Here is a 26,177-nt window from a genome sequence, read left to right as displayed (position 1 = left end):
ATGGGGGTGACTTACAATCCGAGCGCAAGCGGGTTTTCGAAGTGGGCACCCAGCTCCGCGGGGAAGCAGCGAACTGGCTGGCTGGCCTAGTAGAAGGGGATGCCCCGGAGATCTACAACCTAGAGTGGTTCCTGCTGGCCCTCCGATGGAGATTCGAGGACCCATTAGCCGAGGAGAAGGCCCGGGCTGCACTCCAGCGGCTACGGCAGGGAAACCACTCGGTCAGTGACTTTGCCATTGAGTTCTGCAGACTAGCTAGCCGCCTGCAGGGGTGGCCCGAGATGATCGTAGTGCAACTTTTCAAGGATGCTCTCCACCCTAAAGTACTACAATGGAGCCTGATCCACAGAGACCCCGAAACCCTACTGGAATGGATCAAGAGGGCGGGTGATGCCAAACTACAGATACATCAAGTGGAACAATCGGAGCAGTGTTGGACCCGTGCCCAGCACCCCCGATCCATCCACCTGCACAACCCACCGAGAGCGGGACTCCAAAGCCAGTATCCTTGGAGGACACGCGCGCCCACCGTCGTTGCTTGGGCCTCTGCCTCCTCTGTGGGGGAAATGGTCATTTCGCCACTACGTGCCCGGACCACTGCACCCAAGCCACTGCCTCCAGAGACGACGCTCGCCAACACCCGGCGACCCCTGCGAAAGCCCCGAAGGATCCCCCGCGTCTCCGCACCATCACCACCCTGGTGGCCTCCGCCCAGGCCACCTCGGAAATATATTCAAGTGACTCTGAGGCCTCGGTGACCCAAGACTACGATGACCCGGCGGGAAATGACAACAACCTGGCCGAAGGGGGGCTGAACGCCAGGTCGTGTCCACAGGCGCACAGTTACGGGTGAGTGCCCTTGCCACTAAGCCAGTAGTAGTTTCCATCACCCTCTCAGCCCCAGGATCCCCTGCCACCACTCGCTCTGATGTTCTAATTGACTCTGGGTGCTCGCGGTGCCTAATTCACACCGTCCTCGTTGGGGCACTTGGCCTCAAACTAGTGGAGCTCAAAAACCCCATCCAGTTTGAGCAGATGGACGGCTCCCTTTTGGGGGGAATGCTAGCCACGCACAAGTTGGAGCCGGTAACCATCTCTTTTGCGGGACTCACTGAGCGTCGCCAGTTTATAGTGGCTAAATTGGGCAGTTTCCCCCTAGTCCTTGGCATACCTTGGCTGGCCCACCAAGACCCAGTCATTAAGTGGTCGGAGCACCAGGTCCGCATTCCTGGCTGACCCCACTCCGATGCCCAGCCAACCCCCCGCCTCTAGCTGGATCCGTGTCGGCGGCACGCAACTCTCTCCCGGGCCTGCCCTCTCACTACCGTGATTTGGCGAAAGCATTCGACGAGGGTGAGTGCGACAGGCTCCCACCTCACCAGAGCACCAATTGCTCCATCAAGCTAATCCCGAGGGCGCAACTCACAAAGAGGAAGATATACCAAATGAGCTCCAGAGAACTCGACGCCCTGTGAGACTTCATCAATGAAAACCTGGCGAGGGGTTTCATCGGGCTGACTACGTCACACATGGGAGCCCTGGTATTGTTCCAGAAGAAGGACGGGTCCCTGCGTCTCTGCATGGACTACCGGGGTCTAAATGCAGTCTCTCGATCAAACAAGTACCCCCTCCCCTTGATCAAGGATCTACTGGGTCACCTAGCGAAGGGGCGGGTTTTCACCAAACTGGACTTGAGGGAGGCTTACTTCCGGGTATGCATTGCGGAAGGACACGAGCATCTCACCACCTTCAACACACACACACACCCGGGTCAGTTTGAGTACCTCGTGATGCAATTCGGGTTGAGCAGGGCCCCCGGGGTGTTCATGAACGTTATTAACGAGGCCCTTCATGACTTACTATTCAACGGGGTTGTGTACTTAGACGACGTCCTGATCTACTCAGACGACGTGTCCTCACACATCACCTTGGTGCGCGAGGTTCTCCGTCGCCTTATCAGTAATGAACTTTACGCCAAACTCTCCAAGTGCGACTTCCATAGGGAACGAGTGGACTTCCTGGGATATCAGGTCTCAGGGCGGGGGTGGAGATGGACCCAACCAAAGTCCAAGCAGTGGTCGACTGACCGATCCCCCACACCCGCAAACACCTGCAATCCTTCCTTGGCTTTGCTAATTTCTACAGGGATTTCATCCCTGATTTTGCATCCATTGCACTCCCCCTCACCGACCTCCTCCGCACGAAAGGGACGGGTCCAGGCGGAGGGCGGCCGGGGGCTCCCATCGCCTGGACCCCCAATTGCCAGGATGCGTTCCAAATCCTCAAAACTGCTTTCACCTCCGAGTCGATTCTGGGCTACGCCAACCCCAACAAACAATTCATAGTGCACGTCGACGCATCAGACGTGGCCTTAGGTGCTGGGGGAGGACGGGACACTCCACACCTGCACATTCCTGTCCCGCAAGTTTATGGGGTCTGAACTGAATTGGACGGTGGGGGATAAGGAGACAAGTGCCATTCGCCATGCACTGTCTGCCTGGCGTCACTGGCTGGAGGGGGCCCTCCTGCCATTCAAGGTATGGACAGACCACAAGAACCTAGCATTCCTTAAATCTCCCAGCCAGCTCTCAGCCAAGCAACTGCGATGGGCCAATTTCTTCGCCCGGTTTAACTTCACTCTAAACTTCTTCCTGGGGAAGAGCAACCCGCTTGCTGACGCACTCTCCCGCCTCCCTGACTCCTCCCCGGCTGAGGAGCGGCCCATGGGTATGGTGTTTTCCCCTTCCCAACTGGGATTGCAGGCAGTCACCAGGTCTTGATCATGTCAACAGTCCCCTGTTGGGACTACTTCCCACACCCACCCTCTGGCTCTTGAAACGGACCTCCGTGCCCTCTCAGGCTCCATCCCAGATGGTAACCGTGCGGCCGGTGCCCTCACCGAGCCGGGGGGGGCCTTTGGAAGGGATTATTTGGGATGCAGCAGCAGCAGGAGGAGAGAGGGAGGGTTTAACCCTGCAACTCCTGCCAAAAGAGGTCCTGGGTGCATGAAGAGGAAGGGGAGGAAAGCAGCAGGGGACAGAATTGCAGTGAAAAAAACAACATGTTTGCAAAGAGTTGACCACTCACTTCCCCCGGCCATTGTGCTAAGGATAGCCCATTTGGGTAGCTGCTTTTCCGTAGATACAGCTGCTGCAGGCCTTTCTATGATGCAGGCCCCTTAGATGAGAAACTACTTTCTGCTGTTCTGTGGGTTTATGGCCTAGGTCAATTTTAATGACTCCAAAGAGGGGGCAGAAGATAAGACTACAAGTCCCACCCATTCCCATCTTCCAGAGAGGGCTGGGAAGTCTTTCAATCACCTCCAGCCCTTTGAACTCCCCAGCCCCCCCCAAACACCCGTGTCACTGGATTAGTAATCCGTGAATCAGCTGGTATCCATTAGATAGCCAGGCATGGTCCTGGGCCTTTAATTAAATGAGAAAGTGTTCCACAAGAAGGGAACAGCAGCACCCGCTGCCAATGGCCACACACAAGTGCCCTGCTGGAAAACCTTGTGCCATTCTGTCTCCTGGAAAAATTGTGACCATCTAGATTTTGTCCAAGGTCAGCAATGTCTTCACAGGTGTCAGACAGAGGAGGATTTCTTTTCAAAGATTCAGCTTCCTGGGATGGGAAATGCTGGGAGCCCCTGTGTTCCTTCTGTCCCGCCATCTCCAAGAGGGGAGGGTTCAACCATCTCCTCAAACCAGCAGCCTTAGAAGACCTGGCTCCAGTTCTCTATATTGGCAAACAGGCTACCAGTGATATCCCATTCTCTGGGATAGTCCCCAGAACCCAAAATCAAAACACAACTGAACAGGAACTACTGGAAGCAAAGTACTTCATGTACAGGTCATATTTATTCCATTGTAAAAAGTCCACTGACCCTTTATATATATATATGTATATATATATACACACACATACACAGAGAGAGAGAGTCACCTGCTGTTCCACACAGTAGAGCCTGGCTTAAGTTCCCAAGGGGATTCTGCAGTAAATGTGGACAACTGTGGCTTAATGCATAAGAGGCAGGAAGCACGAGATGAGACACGTTTGACCTCTCAGGTTTCCTGCTGCCAGGCCGGTGGCGCAGGAGGGCGAGTGGCCTCCTCCCAAAGTGCAACGGCCTGCTGGCAAGGAACACAAAGAAGCCTGGTGGTCAACTCCTGACAGAGGCCTGGAATGTCCAGTGGAGGCTGCCTCCTGGCTGCCCCCAACAGCCTCTCCCCAGGCAATGTCTGCCCAATTTCTCTCTTGCCAGGATGCCTGGAGCAAACCCTACAGGATTACACTAGGAGGAAGAAAGGCTCCAGGGCAGCATGTGGGTCCGGATGGTACCACTCACTTGGCATTGCAGAAATAATCTTTGCTGCCTTAGGGGTCAGGCCTCTCTGGCCCAGAAGGCCAGGCAAGCCACAGACATCACTGCCCCATTTTGAGCCGGGGGTGGGGTGGGGTTGGGTGCCTGAAAAATGGCACTCTTCTGGACACATGCCGAGGAAGAGGAGAGGCAGGAAGCCCATGGAAGCCTCTTGGGGGAACTGGTTCGTTTGCTCTCCTCTGCCAAGAGCCACAAGCTGCAAAGGTCTGTGCTGAAAGCCTGGCTGCTGTTCTCCAGAGCTCTGAGAGGAGCTGCCCACGGCCAACGCTGCAGTAGATGCCTTCTGTCCAAAGGGAGTCAGGGACTCTTGTTCAAGAGTTGCTGTGCGATAAGATTTTGGCTTGAGCTCCCCCAGAGAGGGTGGGCACCTTGGCAAAGCAGCCTGCTGCTCTTCCGCTTGGCCTTCCCCACGGCAAAGAGGGCTTCTGCACGAATCTGGTAATGCCCACAGCCCTGCAATCAACGTCCCCCTTCTTCCCTCAATTGCCTTCAGAAATGATGGTGGTGTCTGTGGGACGCTGGGAGGCCAGGAGTGGCACAGGAGAGGTGGCCTCTATGAGGGCTGGGTTCAGGATAATAGGCAGGGTCATGGGTGGCACCCCCACCTGCAAGGGGGAAGCCAGAGGCTGCAGGATCAGAGGCGGCTGTGCCATTGCTGGAGGAGTCTCTTTGGCTGCACTCACTTTTGCTGGCGAGGGGCTGGTGCCAGGGGCAGAAGCATTCTCAGGATCTGCAGAAGAAAGAGGAGGAAGTTCTGATGTGACTGCGCAGCCAAGTGGCACGACTTCCCCAGTGTTCACCCAGCTTGCTCTTGTCTCCTCTTCCCATTCAACCCACTTCCTCCCAACCTCTCTCTCTGCATCCAGCATCCCTCCTTCCCACAGTTTCCCCCTTCTGACCTTCAGCTTTCAGCCCTACTTTCCTCATAACTCACTTCACACCAAGTCCTCTTTCTCTTGCTCCTCCCCAACCCGAACTCATCTCTTCTATCCAGGATGCACCATTTTAACTTGCCCCATGAAAGATGCTAGTGAAAAAAATCCAGTGTCTTCCTGATTATCTTCACGATAGATTTACTTTTATCCCCCTTGATCTGTCAGGCTAAACAAACTTATCTGTCTCATCCAGATTCATTCCTCTTCTCCAGAATTCTTTTCCCCCTAATGTCGGTTTCCCTTTGTCTGCATGAGCCCCTGGCCAGATCTTCATGGCCCCTTCCCTTCCCTGCCTGGTTCCTGTTTCTTCCCCTTTCCCCTCACTCCTCTTGCAGAGTCTTCTGCTTCACCTTCCACTGTATTGGCACCCCTGAACCTGTCCCAGCCTCCTTCCAGAAATCAAGCACACCGGCTACAACATCTTTAATGTTTCCTCTCACCAGAAAGGGGGTTTATTTCCTGCGTTCATCAGATTTGCTAAGAAACCCCGACCCTCTCGATAACAAATACCTTCTTTGCTTTCTCTTCGCTACAGTTTCAAATACCTCATTCTTTCTCAAGTCCTTACACATTCCCTCTGATCATGATGTTCTAAGGTCACTGTGTCTTAAAAAGGACACTGCAGGGCTGGAAAAAGTACAGAAGAGGCCACTAAGATGATTAAGGGGCTGGAGCGCCTTTTCTATGACAATGCTGAGGAGTCGGTGACTTTTCAGTTTTGAAAACAGATTGCTTTAGAAGTTTATAAAAATGGGCCTGGGGTGAAGCAAGTGAACCTGGAGGGGTTTTGCCCCTCCCTCTCCCATAATAGCACTCCGGGGCGCCCATGAAGTTATTGGGGGTGGGGGAATTTAGGCAGATTCATGGAGAAGAGATCCATCAGTGGCTGCTAGTCACGATGACGGAAGGTAATGTTCAGTCAACCTCTGAAGCTCAGTGCCAGCAGCCGACGTTGGGGAAGGCTTCAGTCTCTTGTGCTTTGCTTGGGGGCTGTCTGGGATCATCGGTTAGCTGGCGTGTTGGGAGAAGATGCTGGACCTCTGGCCCGAGAGAATGAGTTGGAATTTTCATCAGTGGAGCACATCTTGCTTGCTCTTGAGGAGCCAGTCCAGATGCTGCTCCTGGCTTCAGGGGACCCTTGAGACAGCATTTCAGGCGGCAGCAGGCATAGGCGTCGGGGGGGGGGGGGGGGGGGGGGGGGAGAAAAATGCCCCATGTTCCCCTGACCACTGCCACTGCCATTGCCAGCAGCAGCAGCTCCCCCCCCACTTTCTTCCTCTCTTTCCCCTGCTCAGGCTTGAGGGGAGGGGGGGTGTCCCACAGTGATTTTATGTTTTTTAAGGGGTGTGTGCAAAAACTGAAGTCATGTTTTAACTTTGCTCACTAACAAAGATTTTCTTAGGGTTGCCAACATTCCCTCCAGATATGGCTCCTCTGCTTTTACCACTTGGTAAAGCAGAAGCAGTGAAGTGAAGAGCCTCACTTATAAATGGATATTAAGTTACAGGGCCGAAGCTTCCCCTCGCCAAATTGGAAAACGATGGGGTGTTATCAACAGATCCCAGTCCCACGTCACCAGAGCTCTCCTTTCCATAGCCTTTTCATAGATTCAGGGGCTTCCAGCCTCTAATGACCTGCTGCCTCCCCTCTCCTTGTTGAAAACCACTTGGCTGCATGCAGAGATTTTGATGTAGTGACATCTACCAAGTTTAATAAAGGTTAGTTTGGTTACTAGGTTCATTCAACCACTTACATTCCAGAGTATCAGATTATCACACCGAGTTGTAAATATATACCTCATAACCTTGATTTTCTCATTACCCTGTGTGATTCTGCACATAGGAACTATGGCTACTGGCTGCCACAGACCACAGTTGTACTTCCCAAACGAATGGATATCTCTGCTACCTTTTCCTTTTGAATTGAGAAATAAAGTTTAAATGCTTAATTAGCAGAATTACATGGCCATGCTTTCAGTCTGCCAGTGATCAGGAGTTTTGCAGCCCTTTTATCCATTCTAGGCAGTGCATAATTGTTAGCCTTCAGGAACTCACATGTAAGGCTAAATTGACATTGAGCCTGTTGCATCCTGTCCAAGTCAATGTCTGATAATGGTGCGTGAAGAAGAAAAAGTAGAGCACAGACACACGGAATGTAGTAATTTCTTCATTTACATTATAAATCCAATTGAAATTAGGACTTGTGGGTTTAGAAAATTCTTCCTAATATCCAGCAGAAATATTTTAGCTATATTTTAAAATTCCCATGGATTATTTGGCAACTGCTTTTTCATCGTAAGTTCAGACCTTCTCTGCTAGTTTCAACTGGGTGTGCACATCTTCAGGCTGTGAGGTCAGTAGGGGCGTGGCTTTTAAAAACTGCTCCCAGGGCTAACTCTGACTGCTGCCCCCTGCCAAACTCCGTGTGGAGCTCACGGGTGGGGCCAGCCAGGCTCATCCTGCCACCAGTGTCCACGTGGAGGTCCATTTGATGCTGGCCTCAAGTGGGCTGGGTCCACTTTTAAACTGTAGGCTGGAATGCATTGAACAGGCCTGCCCCGCCCCAATCTCTGTGCGGAGGTCACGGGTGAGGTAAGCCCCGCTCCCTGTGTTCAGCTGTGCCCCTGCCCCAAACTCCACAGGGAGTTAGGGGCTGGGGTGCAGTTGCAAGGGGGTGGGCGGGCGTGGCCCTGAAATGCAACCCTAAGAAGTAGCATCCAGGTCTCCAGGCCCCCCGCCCCCCCACGCTACACCACTGGAGGTCGGGAAATGAGTTGCTAGTGGGATTCTTCTTTATGTAGTCAATAATATGGGATTTACAGCACAGCACTATCACTGTGTTGTCCATTTGCCAAACTATGTTACCGTAGTTTCCCCCAGAGGTCACACGTAGTATCAACTGCCAGCTCTTTCTCCATCTTTTTAATGACATTTTGGGATGCCTTTTGTACAAATGTGTTTAAAGATGCAGACATGAGTTATATTTGTTGTCCGTCACATTTCATCCAAAGAGTTCCCATTTACTCCTTGTTCAATCTGTACTCAATTCTTCCATTCACTGGCTGCAACTGGACGTTCCCTGGGGCAGCTGTTCATTTGCAATGCATGGCGTATGTAGCTGGCAATATAATTTTCTCTCTCAAGCACACACACTCATATGAGGGAAATGAGGGGCTTACTGCTGGCTGTCAGCTCTGGACTCTTCTCAGGTGGCGCAGAGTGAGTGGCCGGCCTTGCGCTCCCCCCGGAAGGATGCGGCAGAACAGAAACGGTTGGTTTTGGAGGATGTATCTCTGGTGGAAAAGCAGGAACTGGATCTAAATAGAAGCAACAAGCAGAATACCTTGTATTTTCAATAGAGAAAAGGCTCACCCACCTCACAGGGTGTTTGTTGTGAGGGGGGGGAAGGGCAAGGAGATTGTAAGCCCCTTTGAGTCTCCTGCAGGAGAGAAAGGGGGGATATAAATCCAAACTCCTCCTCCTCCTCCTCCTCCTCCAGTTTTCAGGATTTGGTACCAGCTCAGCTGCCCTTGCCCAGCCAGTAGATCAGAACTTCTGGTCTGAAGCACCTAACGTTCCACTCCAAGCCACCAGGCTCTGGCTCCTGGCTACAGGGAACCCTTGTTCAGCAGCCTCCAGCAGCCTTGAAGGAAGGATGCCCATTGGAGGACGCCTTGCTCAGAAGGTAAGTGCTGCCTACTGGCTCGCCAATACAAAGGAGTTTCTGCAAGCATCTCTACCTTGGATGACGGTCTGTTTGAAGAGCTCATCTCGCAGCTTTGGCAGAAAGCAGTCTATGCGCTCCCAAGTGATCTCCCAGAGATCGGAGTAGCCTGTCCGTGAGTCAGCACTGTGGAATATTCCAGCTGTGTCCATCACTAGAAGCATGTTCTTCAGCGATTCAGGGATTGCCTCTGGCTGCAAAACAAGACATGTTGGAAATTCAGAACAAGACCTTGCTTCAATTGCCAGCTGTTTGGTTCACTTTGGAAGTAATAGCAGGGTCAGTGAACCTTGAGGAGGGGCAGCGTCTTGAAAGAATGCAGGCTTACATCAGAGAGAAACATCTGGAAGACCTAAGTAAAAGGTCACTGCAAAGAGATCTGACTGCTTGCATGCGTCAGGCAAGGGGGAGCTAGTGGGAATCTGAAGAAGCAGCAAATCTCATACCAGCAAGTCACTGGAGCCAGAATGCATATACTTGTCCATAAAATCCAAAATGGTCAGCCACAAAGCGGCAAATGTTGGGAGGGACAGCAGTGGAGACAGGTGCTGCAGGAAGACCTGGAACAGAGGAGGAGACACCCTAAAAACGACAGCAAGAGATGAAGAGGGACCAGGAACAGGTTCTAGGCACTTCCAGGACTCCTATTTGAGGCAGCTCCTTCCTACACACTCTCAAGCCCTGGTGTGCTGCACGTGAACACCTCCCCTCCCCCCACCCCCCACCCCCACCTCTTCAGATGGCCAGAAAGCCCTTGAGGGCCTCTTGGGTATTCAAATACCCGTTTCCCTCAGCAATCACAAATTCTGCAACCAATAATGTTAAATGACCAGACCAGGTGAGCAGTATTCTCCCCATTATTTCTGACACAGACGAATGTCTAAATGAGATGCGCGCCTTGGGGACAGGGTCGTGAACAGAAGGCAAAAGGTGGTTGAAATGTCTAAGGACTCCTTCCAGGAAGTTCCTGTTTCATGACAGAGCTGATGTGAAGCAAAAGTGGACTGTGAGTTTATTTTTCCCAAGGGGGGGGAGGGGGCTGCCAGTGCAAACTTAGGTGCCTGTCCAAAGCACGGGGCTTACTGTCTGCCAGGGTGGGTGGAGGGATTAAAGCTCAGAGTGCTCACTGGTTGCTTCATGCAAGCGGCAGACCGGACTCCACCCCACTGGGGGGCGGCAGGCCTCTCAGAATGGAGGTACTCAGCAGTAGCGCAGAAAGTGTCCCCCTCAGTAAAAGGAAACAAACGGCTTTCTGGCACCTTGGAAAGCAGCGTTGATGCTCTCATTCGGGTCTCCTCCATCCCGCCAACATCTGCTGGGCTGATATTTTCCAGGAGTTTGGTGAGCAAAGGAAACAGCACCTGTTGGATGCAAGAAACACAGAGCTGGAAGGGATCTCAAGGACTAGCTAATCCAGCAATGCAGGAAATTCACAGCTCCCCCTTCCCACAACCTCAGTGACCCTCGCTCCATGCCCAGAAGGTGGGGGCAGGGGGTAACCGCCAGGGTCCTTGGCCAAGCTGGCCGGGAGGAATCTTGCTTCCTGACCCCGAAGTGGCAATGAGCATCACCCTGGGCACACAAGAACAGGCCATGAAAAGCCAAGAACTGAGACAAATCTTCCTGCCCTCCCTCTCATGATTTTCCCTAGGTCAAAGTCAGCATTGCTTTCAGATGGCCACTTAGCCTCTGCTTAAAAACCTCCAAAAAAAGGAGAAACCACAACTTCCCAGGGAAGCCTGTCCCACGGCTCCAGCTCTCAGGAAGTTCATTTTAATGTTTAACTGAAAATTCTTGTGATCTAGTTTCAACCTGTGGGTTCTGATCTGACCTTCTGGGACAACAGACACCAGGATGCAAACAGCAGTAGTGGCGTAGGAGGTTAAGAGCTTGTGTATCTAATCTGGAGGAACCGGGTTTGATTCCCAGTTCTGCCGCCTGAGCTGTGGAGGCTTATCTGGGGAATTCAGATTAGCCTGTACACTCCCACACACGCCAGCTGGGTGACCTTGGGCTAGTCACAGCTTCTCAAAGCTCTCTCAGCCCCACCTACCTCACAGGGTGTTTGTTGTGAGGGGGGAAGGGCAAGGAGATTGTCAGCCCCTTTGAGTCCCCTGCAGGAGAGAAAGGGGGGATATAAATCCAAACTCTTCTTCTTCAAACTCTTCTTAACCTACAAACAAGCGTGCTTGCTAGGAATCACTCTTGGGGGAGTATTTTGTTCCACTCTTCTTAAACCGCTCATGCTGTTTAGTGGAGGGGGGGGTGTCTTTGGGGCCACTTCCTTTCCCTCCCTGATCCCCCCCACCCTCTCAGAACCCAAACCTGCCCTGTCCCTGCTTTTCTTTTCCTGCAGCTGCCACGTGGCCTCACAGCAATTGCCGCTGCCATTGTTCCCAGCCAGGCCCGTGCCATCTGTTTGGGGTGGGGTAATGAGCAAAGAGGACGTGCAGCTAAAGGACCAAGGCGCATAGCTAGATGCACTCACTCCCCACCCCAGTATGACTGCTGAGTGATTTCTTCTGCCAACCGTTTAAGGGTTCCCACCTGCACTCTGCTCTTCTGCAGCCCCAAATTCCCATCCTCTCCTCTTTGTGGGCTGTCCCGTTTGGCTGCTACAGCAACAGGGCCCTCTTACATTAGAATGAGAAGTTTAAGGTTCCACAACAAGCTTGCTGACTTGCTGCTGGTCTTTCTCCCAACCTCAGGTCTCTAAGGGGTTTTGCTTATATGGAGTCCTGTGACACAAAGTGGTCAGCTGCAGTACTGCAGTGGAAGCTCTACTCATGATGCGAGTTTGACTCCAAAGTAAGTCGTTCTCAGGTAGCCAGCTCAAGGTTGACTCCACTTTCCAGCCTTCCAAGGTTGGTAAAATGAATATGCGTCTTGCTGGAGGTAAAAGTGCAGAGACTGGAGAAGGCCATGGCCTACCACCCTGTAAACACAGACTACCTAGCAAATGTCGTGATGTGAGGTCACCCTATGGGTCAATAATGACTCAGTGCTTGGTCAGAGGACTATCTTTCCTTTCCCTTATTCAGCTGCCTCTCTTAGCTTCAGGGCCATTGCAGGTAGCTGCTTCTCAAGATGGGGAACCCCAAAATTAAAAAAAAAAAAGAACCACCTCAACCCCACAGAGCAGGGGTAGGGAACCTGCAGCTCTCCAGATGTTCAGGAACTACAATTCCCATCAGCCTCTGTCAGCATGGCCAATTGGCCATGCTGGTAGGGGCTGATGGGAATTGTAGTTCCTGAACATCTGGAGAGCCGCAGGTTCCCTACCCCTGCCACAGAGAAACTGCCCTATAGCCCAGAGTTGGAGGATTATAAAGGAGTTTGGTCCTCGTCTACTCCTGACCCTCAGTCCTATAGGGCACTTCCTGACCCCCATTAGGTTATGGGCTGCATGGAAGCGGCTTCCTTGCCTGTGCCCTGCCTTCATTCTGATTGGTTTCAGCTTGAACCATATTTAGGAGAGCCTACATTTTTCTGCATACCTGGGGATTGTCTCAACTGTGGGAGGGGCTTAACTGTACTATTCTCCTGATTAGCATCAATTTATTATGAGAAGGAATCAGGCTAAGGGGCAAAACCAGAAGCACCGGTTGTGAGCAAGAAGCCTCCTTTTAAGTGAATCCCAGGGCCAAGCCTGGCTTGTCAGGTGGGTTGGTGGAAGCGCCCCTCTTTCCAACTGATACTAGGCCTTTCTCCCCATATGAGCATTTGTTGTATTAGTACTATGCAAACACCACATTCTCCAGCAAATTACTTGCTGCCTACCTGGAATTTTGTGGCAAGAATTTCAGGTTCATTGCTCAGTACCCCTAGTGTTTTTCTGGGTAGACCTCTGAAATTTCCAAGAGTCATTTGCTATCAAGCACTGGTTCAGAAAATGGCAACGGTTATGATTGCACACATCTCAGAGCATTCACATGTCAAGAAGTTAACTGGAGCTCCGCTTGAAGGACCTTCAGATCCAGGGCAGGGATTTCTGCCTGACTTGGGGGCAGTGGAGAGGCTGCTCTTGAAATCCATCTCTCTGAGCACAAGGCTACATGTGCATGAAAGGCCAGTGACCGTCTCTGCCTGTGGTCAGATCACACACTGAAGCCCGGATGAGTTCTGATACCTCCCATATCTTTATGCAGAGGTCGAGTGCCCCCACCCTCACAATTTTCCTTCACTGAGCCCCTCGGGGGAGGGCAGCATACAAGTTTAATAAATAAATAAAATAAATAAATATAAGGTACCTTATTGAAGCAGGACTCCCACTCCAAGGCATCCAGTGCCTGCAGGTCATGCACAAGGAGAGCCCGCTGCAGGTAGGTCAGGGCTTGCATGCGCACCTGCCGCCGTGCATCGCAGCACAGGCAGGCAATACCTGCAGACAGCCCCAGGTTAGAACAAGAGAAAGAAGTGTCACTCTTTGTTTGGACCTGCCTAATCCCAACTGCCAGGCATAACTCCCACCCATAAAGTGTTGCATGTTCCTTCACCCATGGAGGTTACAAACAGGAATATCGCTTTGTACAAATTCAGCACACATCAAACAAAGCTCTAGGAAACCCCCGTAGGTTCAATCCCCGCAGGGCCACAGGGTTGCAACTAAATGACGACGTTGGGCCAATCACTTTCTTTCCGTTGAACCTACTTCACAGGGTTATTCTAGGGATCACGGACACACACGCTGCTCCAAGCAGCTAAGGGAAGGGCGGGACAAAAATGTACGAACACAAAATCTCACTAGAAACACTGAGCCAGGACTTCTCCTGGGACGCTGCTGAGCCCTGACTTTCCCCTGCATCACAGACCACAGGAGGGATCTCATGGGTCAAGGGGAGATGTGATTTGCTTCCACTGCAATCTTGCACTGCAGCCATAATTCTGGAGGCTTGAAATCCTGCAAAATATGCACCGGTGTGGTTGCCACCATCACAAGGATCACTTTGGTGAGTCCTGAGTTCCAGAAAAGCTGGGCTGGGGGACTTCCTCTAACATAACCATGAAAAATGAACGTCAGGACTAGGGGTGGTAATTCAACAAAACCAAATCACAATCCCTCCCCGTGGTAAAAGCCATAGCAGCCTTTTCATGTTTCTTTTACCCCAACACACACACCCCCCATAGTCGCAATCTGGGTTGGCTACACAGTTTGGAGCTCTGATCTCTGAAAGCAACACCCCCTCCACACACACAAACGGGGAGGTGGTCAGCAGGGCTGCCTGCTCAGATTGGGAGTCCTCTCCAGAGGCACCCCCCTTCCTGTGGCTGCATTCAGCTGTGCAGAGGTGGCAATTTTGGGGTTCGACTTTAAAAAATTGAAACTGAAAATTATGAGAATTGTTCAGGTCTTTTAATGCTGAATCCAAAAAAGGCCACAAAAATAGTTGCTCGCCCCTAGTGAGAAAATAAGAACCACTTGCCAGGGACAAATGGAGCAGCAGTGGCAAAGGAGGTTAAGAGCTCGTGCATCTAATCTGGAGGAACCGGGTTTGATTCCCCGCTCTGCCGCCTGAGCTGTGGAGGCTTATCTGGGGAATTCAGATTAGCCTGTGCACTCCCACACACGCCAGCTGGGTGACCTTGGGCTAGTCACAGCTTCTCGGAGCTCTCCCAGCCCCATCTACCTCACAGGGTGTTTGTTGTGAGGGGGGAAGGGCAAGGAGATTGTCAGCCCCTTTGAGTCCCCTGCAGGAGAGAAAGGGGGGATATAAATCCAAACTCTTCTTCTTCTGCTGCTGCTGCTGCTGGAACTGACCGGAAACTCCCTTTGGAAATGCCTGGAACGACTGACGCTCCATGAACGTCAAAGATCCTGCTATGGTAAAAACTCTCCCCAAGCTCCCCTGATGGTGCTGTGAGCCCCCAGTGTCTGGCTCCCCATCTCACCATTCCCAGGGCATCCAGGTAGAACCTCAGTTTGTGTCCCTCTTCTCTGAAGGGCTACATCATGCTCTGATGAGCTTGGCTGCTAGGATGGCGCTGGCTTTACCTTGCAGGAGCGGGCACCAGCAATTGGCCCACAAAGTCTGGGAGTCTGCTTCAATTTTCTTCCCTGCTGCCTCTAGGTGGTGCTGTTCCTCTGCCCAGGAGCTGTAGATGTTAGCAGCTCGAGTATGTAGGGTGTGCATTAGGTCCAGCAGCTGCAGTGAAACAGTTCAGGCAGACAGTGAGCAACCTATGGGTCCATTCATTCACAAACCAATCAAACAACGCTAAGAACTGAAGAAGAGAGGAAGACAGACGAGCAAACAGCCTGGATATGTCAAAAGAAATTCTTCAGAGATAAAAAGAAACCAGGCAATCTTCCAAGACTGAAAGAACATACTTATCAATTTGAGAACCCACTCCAAGGTTGCTACGTGGTTATTGTCTTGGTTAAGAAAGTCATGTCTAAAAAGGAAGACCTCTTTACCTGACCTTTTGGATGGTGAGTTGTTCATTACAGATCCACTACAAAATGTCCCCAAATGGGGCAAAAATATGTATGTTAGAAATAAGGGAAAGATTTCCATTCCGCACATAAAGGGGATGTCTCTCATTGGTCTCTTTCCAAGGATCTATACCTTTTATCACAGTGTAGTGAGCCAAAGAGGGAAGACCCTGGACCCGTCATTTTTTCTCAGCCTAACCTCCTCAACAGGGTTAAGGAAAACTCTAAGCTCCTTGGAAGAAGGGCATAGTTGAGATGTAGTACATAAATCTCAGTTCCTCAGTTACCCACCTTCTGAGTTACCTGGGAGTGGGGAGCTGACCAGCCTGATGTGTCTTAGGATCCCTACAGCCCACTGAAGGGCTCTAAAAAGAACGCAAAGCCTTTTATCCATCTTGAGTGATTCTGAGTATCTAAGAATGGCTTGCAGGATCAAAACAAGTTACGGTTAGTCCAGAATTCTCTGTGCAAGTCTCCAAATTAGCCGGCACCTGGTGGCCAGTGGCCCAACCTTTATTCTGCCCGCTCTGTCTCAAATCTCAATCCAAGAATTTTTCATACTTCTGGACACAAAAACCTCCCATCTGACATATTCCTTGCCAGCTTGCCCTCCAGGGAAGAATCACAGCACCTCCCTAGGCGTGTGTTAGCCGGGCCTCTTTCCTATGGGTGCCCTGTCTGCTGAAGAGAGCTCCGGGTGTCTCCAGCTCAGCACCATCACCCCTGCTGCTCCCCCAGCCCTGGGCACAGAGTCAATGGTGACAACAGAACTATCTGAAGACAAGTTCACGCTGTTGGCAGGAAATCTTCCTGTGCAACATTGTCCCTTCTCTGTTGACAGCTGAGTGCTGCAGCATCAGGAAGAACTAAATGGAAGAACAGCCTGTAGAAGGAACCTGAGGTTATTTTCTCAAGGACAACTGACAGCAGGGAAAGGAGAGGAAGAAATCCAGTCTATACTTACGTCCTGACTAACCTGTAAAGACACAGTGTGGTAACTGGCAGGAATACTCTCATCCTCTTCTTCCTCATCACTGGGGGAGCGGGGCTGTTGCTGGCTGGACCCCCTCAAGTGCCTCTCCCTGGCTTTCTTCTTGAAACGGGCTGTTTTGGGGTCATACCTATAGCTCTTCCCACGCTTCTCCTGGGACTTGCACCCTAAACACAGAATATCCCAATAAACGTCAAAAAGGCACCTTGGAAAGTTGACACCAAAAAGAAATCACCAGTGCTCCTGATATTGCAGTGACTCCAAGGATTGGTGCTCAGTGTAAACTAAACATGCAGGATCAAACTGCCATGACGCTGCCACACACAGGCAGTCCCCGGGGTTCAGCAGGAGCCCCGGACACTCACTGGAGAGCTTCTGGGTCCCCCCGTTGAGGTGAGGATGTTCTGCATAAACCTGAGGAATGTCTCCCTGATCACATTCAAAACCAAGTTAAAATGCAGAGGGTGTTTAACGTTAGATACGGGATTCATTAAATCATTTAAAACCACACAAGTATGGAAATGTAAAAACATTTGTTAACAGCTTCAATATGAACTTCTTTGAACAGCGAGTGTTAACTGAACACACCTATTTTGAAGATGCTCTAAAATTACATGAAGACGGAACTGCTATCGAGTACACATAATTTCTAAGGATTAACAAATTACAGAACATTTTTGTTTTTATTTTAAAACTACACTAAAAATTATATAAAATACATTTCAATAAATATTCTTAAGTAGCTTGATTGAAGCCACAAAAATGAACCTTAGTTCTGAAATTGCCACTCAAAATCAAGCTAGAAATAAGAGCACAAGTACCAATCAAAGTGGAAACGACCCTGGGGAAAAAGGAACACGTGTCTTTTGTCATCAGTGACTCACTCCCTGGGGAAGGTGAAGGGGACGTCACCCGTCCAGGCCTGACCTCCTGGCGTAAGAGGTGATTTGCTAGCCGGGGCAAAAATTAAGCATATTGCAGACCGAACCCCAACACTGGTCAAGCCTACTGTGAGGTGCTCCTGGGTGGCAGAACTCGCACCCACCTCCCTGTGGTCCAGGTTGCACTGGGAGAAGGAGAGAAAGCACGCACCCAGCTCACCCAATTCCTGCAAGGAGGTTCTCCAGTCTGTCATGGAGACTATTCTGCCTGCTTCTCCCCGGCCTCGCCCCGCCCTGCTGCCTTTATGGGGCTGTTTCACCCTTTCCCTCCTCCCCAGCCATCCTGAGCCCTGGAGGCGGCTCCAAGTCCTTTCCTCAGGACATGGATTGGCTCCTCAGTCTGTCTCCCTCAGCCCCGCCTCCCTCACCACCATCCTTGCTCCCCGCCTGCTGCTGGATGAGAGCCCCCAGCCTGCTGGCCCCACCTGACTTTGCCTTCAGGTCTGGATTGGTGAGTGCACTGTGAGCTGTTGCCGTGCTGTCCACTCGCCTGCCTGCTCCTCGGTCCCACCTCTGAGCTGCCCACTGTTGCAGATGCTGCCTCGAAGCCCAGCTTCCCCAGCAGCCACCTGTTGCCTCAGCAAGGTGGGCTCAGGGCACCAGCTGGCAACAAGCAAGGGGATTGCTGGGGTTCCCCAGTCCCGCGTCCGGACTGTTGTGGGACATCTACAAATCATTATCCATTTGTGATGAACCATGGTGTGTTACCAGACAGACCTGTGGTAGGACAGGGGGGTTTGTTTCTAAGGCAGTGCTCTGCCCATTCCCTGTAAAGCTGCCGTGGACAGGCTAAGATGGATGCCACATTGTTAGGTTATTGAAACAATAAACAAACTTCACCAAACCTGGGTGGCATCATCAGGAGAGTCTCCTAAAGGTCCCCTGAAATTTTGATGCTGCTAGCTTAACAATTGCACCACTGAAAGCACCCCCAAATTTCCCCAGATTTTAAATCCATCCCCTTCAGCATGGATTTAAAGGGAGAATTTGAGGTCCCCAGTTTAAACATTGAAAATGATGCTGTTTCAGGGTGGGGGAGAATCCAACCCAAAACAGCATCACTTTCAATGTTGTTTAAACTGGGGACCCCAGATTCTTTCTTTAAGGTGGATTTAAGAGAAGAATCTAGGCTCCCTTGTTTAAATACCATTGAAAGTGATGCTGTTTGGGGGTGTATTCCAGCATCACTTTCAATGTGGTTTAAACTAGGGACCCCAGATTCTCCTTTTAAATCCACCTTAAAGGGATAATCTGAGGTCCCCAATTTAAACAACATTGAAAGTGATGCTGTTTTTCTGGGGGGGGGGGGGAATCCACCCCCAAACAGCATCACTTTCAATGGTGTTTAAACTAGGGACCTCAGATTCTCCCTTTCAGGGGGGCACCACAGGTCGAGGGAGGGCGCTGATCCTCCGGAGCCAGAGCTCATGCCAGCATGCCCACTCAAATCCTTCTAGCCTGCCCAGCAGTAGACCTGGGCCCATTGTTGCCTGCCCAAGCAATAGACCTGGGTGTGAGATTGGCAGACGGCTTGATTTCTCCCCCCACCTCCACAGTATCTAGGGAAAATGGAGCCGGGGGTGGGGGCGGAAAACTCTGATTATGCCCAGGGCTCCATTTTCCCTAGATATGCCTTTGCACCACCCTCCCAGGGTCCATGCAGGCAGGCGTCTGCCCTCCCGAGGCACGTCCATAAGGACGTGCAAGGGGCAGGGTTATGCAACCCACAAGGGAATGGCAGCACCCAGAGGATGTTTTGTCCCCGGGCGCCCCATATGCCTCTGGGAAGGACTACTCATTAAATTTGCAGATGATACCAAATTGAGAGGAACAGCGAACACTCCAGAAGATAGAGATGGAATTCAAAGAGTTCTGAACACACTGGAAATGTGGAACAAAGTGTAATTCAAGAAGGATAAGTGCTGAATTCTACATCTTGGCAACAAAAATGAGGAATATACATACTGGATGAGAGATACACCACTGAGTAGAAGTGTGCATGAACAAGATCTTGGGGGTATGGGTGGACAGTAAGTTAAATATAAACAGCCAGTGTGATGCAGTGACAAAAAAAGGTTAATATAATCATGGGGTGCTTCAACATAGGCATAACATCCAAATCGCAAGATGCCATAGTCCTGCTGTACACTGCATTGGTCAGGCCTCATTGTATTGTGTACGGTTCTGAAGGCCTCACTTCAAAAAGGATGTGGGCAAAATGGAGCGGGTGCAGAGGTGACAAGGATGACCAGGGTCTAGAGACCAAACCTTATTGGAAAATACGGGGAACTTGAGAAAGTTTGCAGAAGAGGAGATTGAAGAAGAAGAGTTTGGATTTATACCCCCCCTTTCTCTCCTGTAGGAGACTCAAAGGGCTTACAATCTCCTTTTCCTTCCCCCCCCCCCACAACAAACACCCTGTGAGGTAGGTGGGGCTAAGAGCTCCGAAGAGCTGTGACTTGCCCAAGGTCACCCAGCTGGCATGTTTTGGAGAGCACAGGCTAATCTAGTTCCCCAGATAAGCCTCCATAGCTCAAGTGGCAGAGTGGGGAATCAAACCCGGTTCTCCAGATTACAGTGCACCTGCTCTTTATCACTACGCCACTGCTGCTGCTTATGAAAAAATGCTTAAGGAACTTAAGAATGTTTAGTCCGTAGAAGAGGAGACTGAGGGGGGATATGATAGCTCGCTTTAAGCATCTGAAGGGCTGTCAGAGGAGATTGTTGTTGGCAGCAGACGATAGGAATTACAATAATGGGTATAAATTACAGGGAGAAAGGTTCCAACTGGATATTGGGGGAAAAGAACAGTACAAGTTGTGCAACAGTGGAATTAGCTGCCTTGTGCAAGGAGATGTGCTTGTACTGAGCAGTCCAATTCAAGTTATAGTGGAAACGGATTCCCAGGTAGTTAAAACTTTTGACCTGGTTAATTTGATTCCCATTGATAGACCAAGCTGAAGGCTTCCACGATTTTGAGAAGACCACAATTTTGGTCTTTTCATAGTTGATTGTAAGTTGATTATGTTCGCAACAGTCGGCGAAGGTGTGGAGTAGGCGTTTCAGGCCTATCTTGGAACACAAGAGTAAAACCGTGTCATCGGCATATAACAGAGTGACCAAAAGTGCTTTGCCTAGGATGGGAGGGTAGGCTCGAGCAGTTGGAAGGGAGTTGGAAAGATCTTGTAAGGACAGGTTGAAGAGTAAGGGGGCAAGGATACAGCCTCGCTTGACGCCCTTGTTAAACATTATTTCAGAGGAGCAGAGTCCGGACGGATTGCAGCACATGCTGCATGTAGTAAAAGCATATAGAGTTTTTGAATGAGGAAAAGTAGTCGCTTCTCTATCCCCAGGGTTAACTTATTTCAGAAGAGTTGCCTGCGGATTGAGTTGAAGCATATAGCCCGGTGTTCTTGGTTTTACCATATTTCTTGGCAAGGTGTCTCAGTACTGCACAATGGTCGTACGTGGCATGACCCTTGATGAAGCCGATTTGCTCTGGTCCAAGCAAAGGGGTGGCCCATTCTGAAAGTTTCTTGAGAAGATGGCCTGCATACAATTTCCCTGGAAGAGATAACAGGCTGATTGGTCTGTAGTTGGAAGGGGCATCTTGATTTCCTTTCTTAAAGATTGGGACAATTGTGGCCTTAGTCCAGGTTTGGGATAGTTGGCCACTACTGTCAATTGATAAAAAGAGTTCGGCCAGAATAGGCGCCCATTTTCCAGCGTAGTTGATAAAAATTTCAGGAAATAGACCATCCGGGCTGGGGGCCTTTCCATGTTTAAGTTTTTTGATGAGCCAAAGTATTTCGATAGTAGTAACTTGAGGCCATCTGGGCAGTCTTTCGAGAACGGATGGCTCGGCTTCTGATTGACTGGATTCTGGGTTGAAGAAAATTTTGTTGTAGTGCTCCCACCAAGATGAGACGGTAATGAAGGAGGCCGGATTGGGGGCAGCGGAATTACAAAGGCTGCCCTTAGAAATAAGATGCCAAAATTGTTTGGTGTTCTTGCCATTGATTGTAGCGATCAAATCAGCCCAGTTTTTTTGTGCCGCTTCTTTATAATCAATAATTTCTGGAACTGGGTTTTAAACTGTTGGTGTACATCGTATGATCTGGCAGTTGCATTTTCTAGGAAAATCCAGTGAAGAACTCTGAGGTGTGCTTTCATTTGAAAGCACTCCTTGTCAAACCACATTGATGATTTCCCACAGGTGGGTGAGTATGGCGCTTTATTAAGAAGGGTAGCTCTTATCCAAGATGATACGGATTCATATACCGAAAGGCCCTTCAGGAGAAGGGATATCAGTCATTTTTTGAAGGGACTCTGATAGTAGTCCTTCAGTAGTCCAAGGCAACTTCCCATCTAGGGGACCATTTGGTGCAAGGAGCTAACATGGAAGCCATTGTCTTTAGTTGGAAATTGGCATGAGTTGTAGTTGGAGAGGTAAGAGTCATAGTTGGCGCCAATGGTAAATGATCACTTTCCGTTCTGTTTATTACCTGAAAGGAGGATATGAAGCTGAGAAGATTAGGTGAGGTGATCATATAGTCGATCACACTCCTTTACATGAGATATGCATAAAACCACCAGGATAGTCCTGTTGAAATTTCCCATTAAGGATTCTTTTGTTTGTTATGGAGCAGGAGTTAATAAGTTTGAGGCTGCTCTTGTTTATTGTGGAATCTTGAGATTCCTTTGGAGAAATAGATGTTATATTAACAGGCAGTAGCAAAGACTGCTGGGAGATTGGATCTGCTTGGCCAATCCTGGCATTAATCCTGGCCCTTCGGTGAGGCGGCCTATAAATTAACATCTGTCAAATTCAGAAGGCAGCCCTGCTGGGATCCGCACGAATACTACGCCGATACATTACAACTTCCTAGGCCTCTGGGTGAGGCTCGAATTGTAATGAAGGCCAACAACCAGCTAAAGACCTGGCAGCTGTGAAATCTACAACAACAACAACAACAACAACAACAACAACAACAACAACAACAACAACAACAAAATCGCCGACTATAAGTAAGTCCAGCTTCGGGTGTTGACACTCTAAATCCTCCAGGTAGGAAGAGACTCTTTCCCATTGGGCTGAGAGTGATTCATGGTCAGTGTTAGGCAGAAGGCAGACATTGACTACCATTAGTTTGAGTTGTGCCACTGTGAGCAAGACGACATGGGCCAAGGGCGGGCATGTTTTCAGAGAGGTGCACTGTAGGTCTAACTGGATGGAGTAAAGACAACAGAGTCCAGCTTTCAAACGGCCCTTTTTTGAGGAACATGTTGCCAGCAACACATGTAATTTGAAGCCATTGTAAAGAATAGTTCCGGAGCACCACGTTTTTTGCAGGAAGTTAGAAAGTCCTTTAGGTCCTCGTCCCTGGACTGCTTTTGCCAGCCAGCAATATTCCATGAAAGGCAGCAGATGGTCTGGTGTTCTGGAGTTACAGATAGTCAATCGAGAGGTGTAATTTTCTGTAAGTTGTTTCCAATGTCATGGAAGATACAGCCATTCACTTTGTCAGGAGGGTCAGCACAGGGCCTCACCAATGTTAGTTGGAACTCCATGGGGACTAATTGAGTAGATGGGGAGAACCTGTGTTGAAACTCAACGAGTTCTTGTGCCCACGATTTCCTTACATTCTTTTCAGGCTGGGCATTATTTAAAACTCGACTTGACCATCTGTCAACTTGCAGCTCAAAAAGTGGTGCTACACATGAGTCTTGGCCAGCCAGGATTGAGGTTGAAGATTTGTTGCTATCATTTCTACAGCTTTCTCTAATTGTTTTACAGCTCCCTTCGTTTCTGATCAATTTTTACTTCCATTTTGTTTGTTTTCTTGGTCTTTTTTAAAGCATTACCAACGTATTTTCTCCCTCAGCTGCAATGAAAATTTGGTACCATTACCTCAAAAAAACCAAAACCACCCCCCCCCACCAAAACACAAAACAAAACAAAACCCAGTCCCACCAGAACCCTGTAAAGATTCCCCATAGGTTTCCTATGGTGGGAAATCTTTTACTCTGTATGATTCTCTGGTGTGACATGCTCATTGCACTCTATGGGAATATTTGAAGGCTTGGAGGGGGCTGATTTTAAGATTGAGGCACCAAATTCACCCCATGATTGCTGGTAAATCTCTATAGAAGAACCCCTAAGTTTGGTGAAGGTTGGATCAGGTGATCCAATTTTATTGGCTCCAATTTTTTTTTTCATTTGAGAGACAATAAAAATGGACTCCCTAACCCAATCTTTACCAAATCTGTGATTTCTTGTAAGGAGAGTCACCGGCAGCTTGCTGCAAATTTGGTGCCTTAAAAAGAAGCTCTTCTCCAAGAACCCTGCAAAGATTCCTCAGAGTATAATGGAGCTGAAAATTTTGAGATATACAGGGAACAAGCGGATAAAAAAATCTGTCTTTTTTCAGAAATGCAGAAAAATTCTGGGTCTATTATACCCGTATATGAAAAATATTGATGTGTGTGTGTTTGTACACCCCTAATAATGAGTAACAAGGTCAGGAGCTGATGACAACCTCTGTGGCTTCCACCTAATCTGTATTTTTTTATGCCTGAGAGGAAGGGAGAAAGGGTGGAAAAAATGTAATTTTTTGAAAGAAAAAAATGTAAGCATTGTAAGGCCCTTTACTGAGGGTCTCCGCAAGAACTAACATTAAGCTCTTGAAAATGTCCTACAAAAACTTGCATCCTCCAAGTGGTTTGTCATTTTTATTTATTCACTGAAAACATCTGTATGTTGCATTTCAAGCCAACTTGTAGTACTCAAGGTGGTGAACACATATTACATATATAAAGAAACACTGAACTGGGGGGAAGGGATGTCCCCCTCTTCCTCTTTTCCTGCTGCCTACACAGCTCTTGCTTCTCCCCTCCCCCCAAGGCAAGGCATGTCACAATTCCTCTGTCCCTACCTGCCCACAGCTTTATCACCTCAGTGGCAGGGTGAGTGGAATAATATGTCTCTCACACTTGCCTCCTTCCTTGCTATTGTGCAGGGAGCATCAGTGGTTTCCTTCCTGCACCCACCTGTAGCACCACAGACCAAGAGAGAAGTGTTGGTCTTTGGGAGGATTTAACCTTGCCTCCTTTTTAAGTTTTCTGATTTTTCTGCATATCTGGCAGGTCCCCAACATTTACAGGAAATTTTATTTTTTATTTCCATGCCCCAGTCTGCGGATTTCAGTATGTTAGCTATTAGATATGTTAATATTTAACGCAATTAAATAAAACATGGGCCCAAGGGATTCATTTATAACATCTACCATGGGTCCAACATATTTATTAATTTACTAAATTTATACCCCATCTTTCTACCCTCATCAGGGACACCAAGGAAGTTAATTTAAAACATACATGATACATAACACAGATCATGGGCTAAGAGATCCATTTACAACATGTGCCCAAATCAAAGCTCTGTCCTTCTCAAAACTAGCTGTTGCCAATAATTTTGCAAAAGAACAAACCAGGGTACCTTCCCTTCTCAGAGGAAGTATGTCAAAGTGTGGGGACAACTGAGAAACAGCTCTCTCCTGCTCCTCCATAGTTGCTGAAGAAAGAGACCCAAAGCATTCATTAAGTGATGCAGCCATCTTACAGAATGCTTTTGCATGCTACTCAGGTAACATGAAGTGGCAAAACCTGGAGCCTCACAGTCACACCTCACCTCCATTTAGACTGGCCTCCACAAAGATACGGATGGTTTTGACACAAAGCTCGAAGTTCTCAGGTGTGACATGGGCAGCATCTCGCACAATGAAAGACAAAGACTCCACACACTTCATCAGAGACTTGGTATTATGTGGGCCCAGATCCAGCCCCACAGTCAGACTGTATTGATTCACCAGAGGAGAGCTGCACGGCTTGGAGGGTCCTATGAGGGCTTTTGGACTGTCCAGGTCATCCTTTCCAACCTGCAGAATAGAAAGCACTCAGGTTTGACAAAGAAGAAGACGAAGACGAAGAGTTTGGGTTTATATCCCCCTTTCTCTCCTATAGGAGACTCAAAGGGGCTTACAATCTCCTTGCCCTTCCTCCCTCACAACAAACACCCTGTGAGGTGGGTGGGGCTGAGAGAGCTCCAAAAAGCTGTGACTAGCCCAAGGTCACCCAGCTGGTGTGTGTGGGAGTGCACAGGCTAATCTGAATTCCCCAGATAAGCCTCCACAATTCAAGCGGCAGAGCTGGGAATCAAACCCGGTTCCTCCAGATCAGAGTGCACCTGCTCTTAGCCACTACGCCACTGCTGCATGGCCATAAAAAGCACTGTATTTCCCACAGTTACTTGCAATTACTTGCCTATATGCCCTGGGCTCCTTTTGCCTTATCTCTTTATGGACTGCCATAGTAAACAGGCCCCCCTAGATAGATAGCTGGCTCCGGACTACTTCACGGAATCCAGTCTACAGAAAACCAATGGGGGAATAGCAATTATTGCAATCTCCACGCATAACCACACAGTCCTCAGTATTACTTACCACAAGCCAGCCACTGTTGACCACATCTACATCAGTCACAGAACGATGCATTTTGCCTTGCTTGCTGTGATCAGCATACACCTCTGAATCAGAAGTGTAACCACGATCGAGGGTGGATTCATTTGGGTGGTAGATCTCACTGTCTGACTGAGCCCCTTCAACAAAAAGTGAGATAAAGATACAAGAGCTCACATGCAAGCAATTGGCTACGATGATTGCAATTCTTAATGACATAGGGAAAGGTTTCACATTCAGCTTTCTACCTTAGC

General features: G+C 49.4%; 1 protein-coding gene across 6 annotated transcripts in view; it reads right to left on the bottom strand.

The window, feature by feature from the left end:
* Positions 1-3,841: 3,841 nt before the first annotated feature.
* GBF1 (golgi brefeldin A resistant guanine nucleotide exchange factor 1) overlaps positions 3,842-26,177 on the bottom strand; it is a 167,694-nt gene continuing 145,358 nt past the window's right edge. For 4 of the 6 annotated variants that reach the window (XM_048505228.1, XM_048505230.1, XM_048505229.1 and 1 more), the window contains exons 31-40: positions 25,909-26,063; positions 25,098-25,344; positions 16,440-16,633; positions 15,035-15,185; positions 13,293-13,423; positions 10,302-10,403; positions 9,489-9,602; positions 9,059-9,236; positions 8,498-8,635; positions 3,842-5,114 (exon numbers count right to left, since the gene is read on the bottom strand). In XM_048505228.1, the coding sequence (XP_048361185.1) occupies positions 4,864-5,114; positions 8,498-8,635; positions 9,059-9,236; positions 9,489-9,602; positions 10,302-10,403; positions 13,293-13,423; positions 15,035-15,185; positions 16,440-16,633; positions 25,098-25,344; positions 25,909-26,063 (1,661 nt within the window). In that variant the 3' untranslated portion in view covers positions 3,842-4,863. The remainder of the gene's footprint in view (positions 5,115-8,497; positions 8,636-9,058; positions 9,237-9,488; positions 9,603-10,301; positions 10,404-13,292; positions 13,424-15,034; positions 15,186-16,439; positions 16,634-25,097; positions 25,345-25,908; positions 26,064-26,177) is intronic. The other 2 variants (XM_048505231.1, XM_048505233.1) reach the window with 1 other exon arrangement.

Source organism: Sphaerodactylus townsendi, linkage group LG08 (genome assembly GCF_021028975.2).
Source record: "Sphaerodactylus townsendi isolate TG3544 linkage group LG08, MPM_Stown_v2.3, whole genome shotgun sequence".
Lineage (NCBI taxonomy): Eukaryota > Metazoa > Chordata > Lepidosauria > Squamata > Sphaerodactylidae > Sphaerodactylus > Sphaerodactylus townsendi.
Note: the sequence above shows the minus strand (reverse complement) of the source record. Positions and strands in the feature narration are given on the sequence as shown.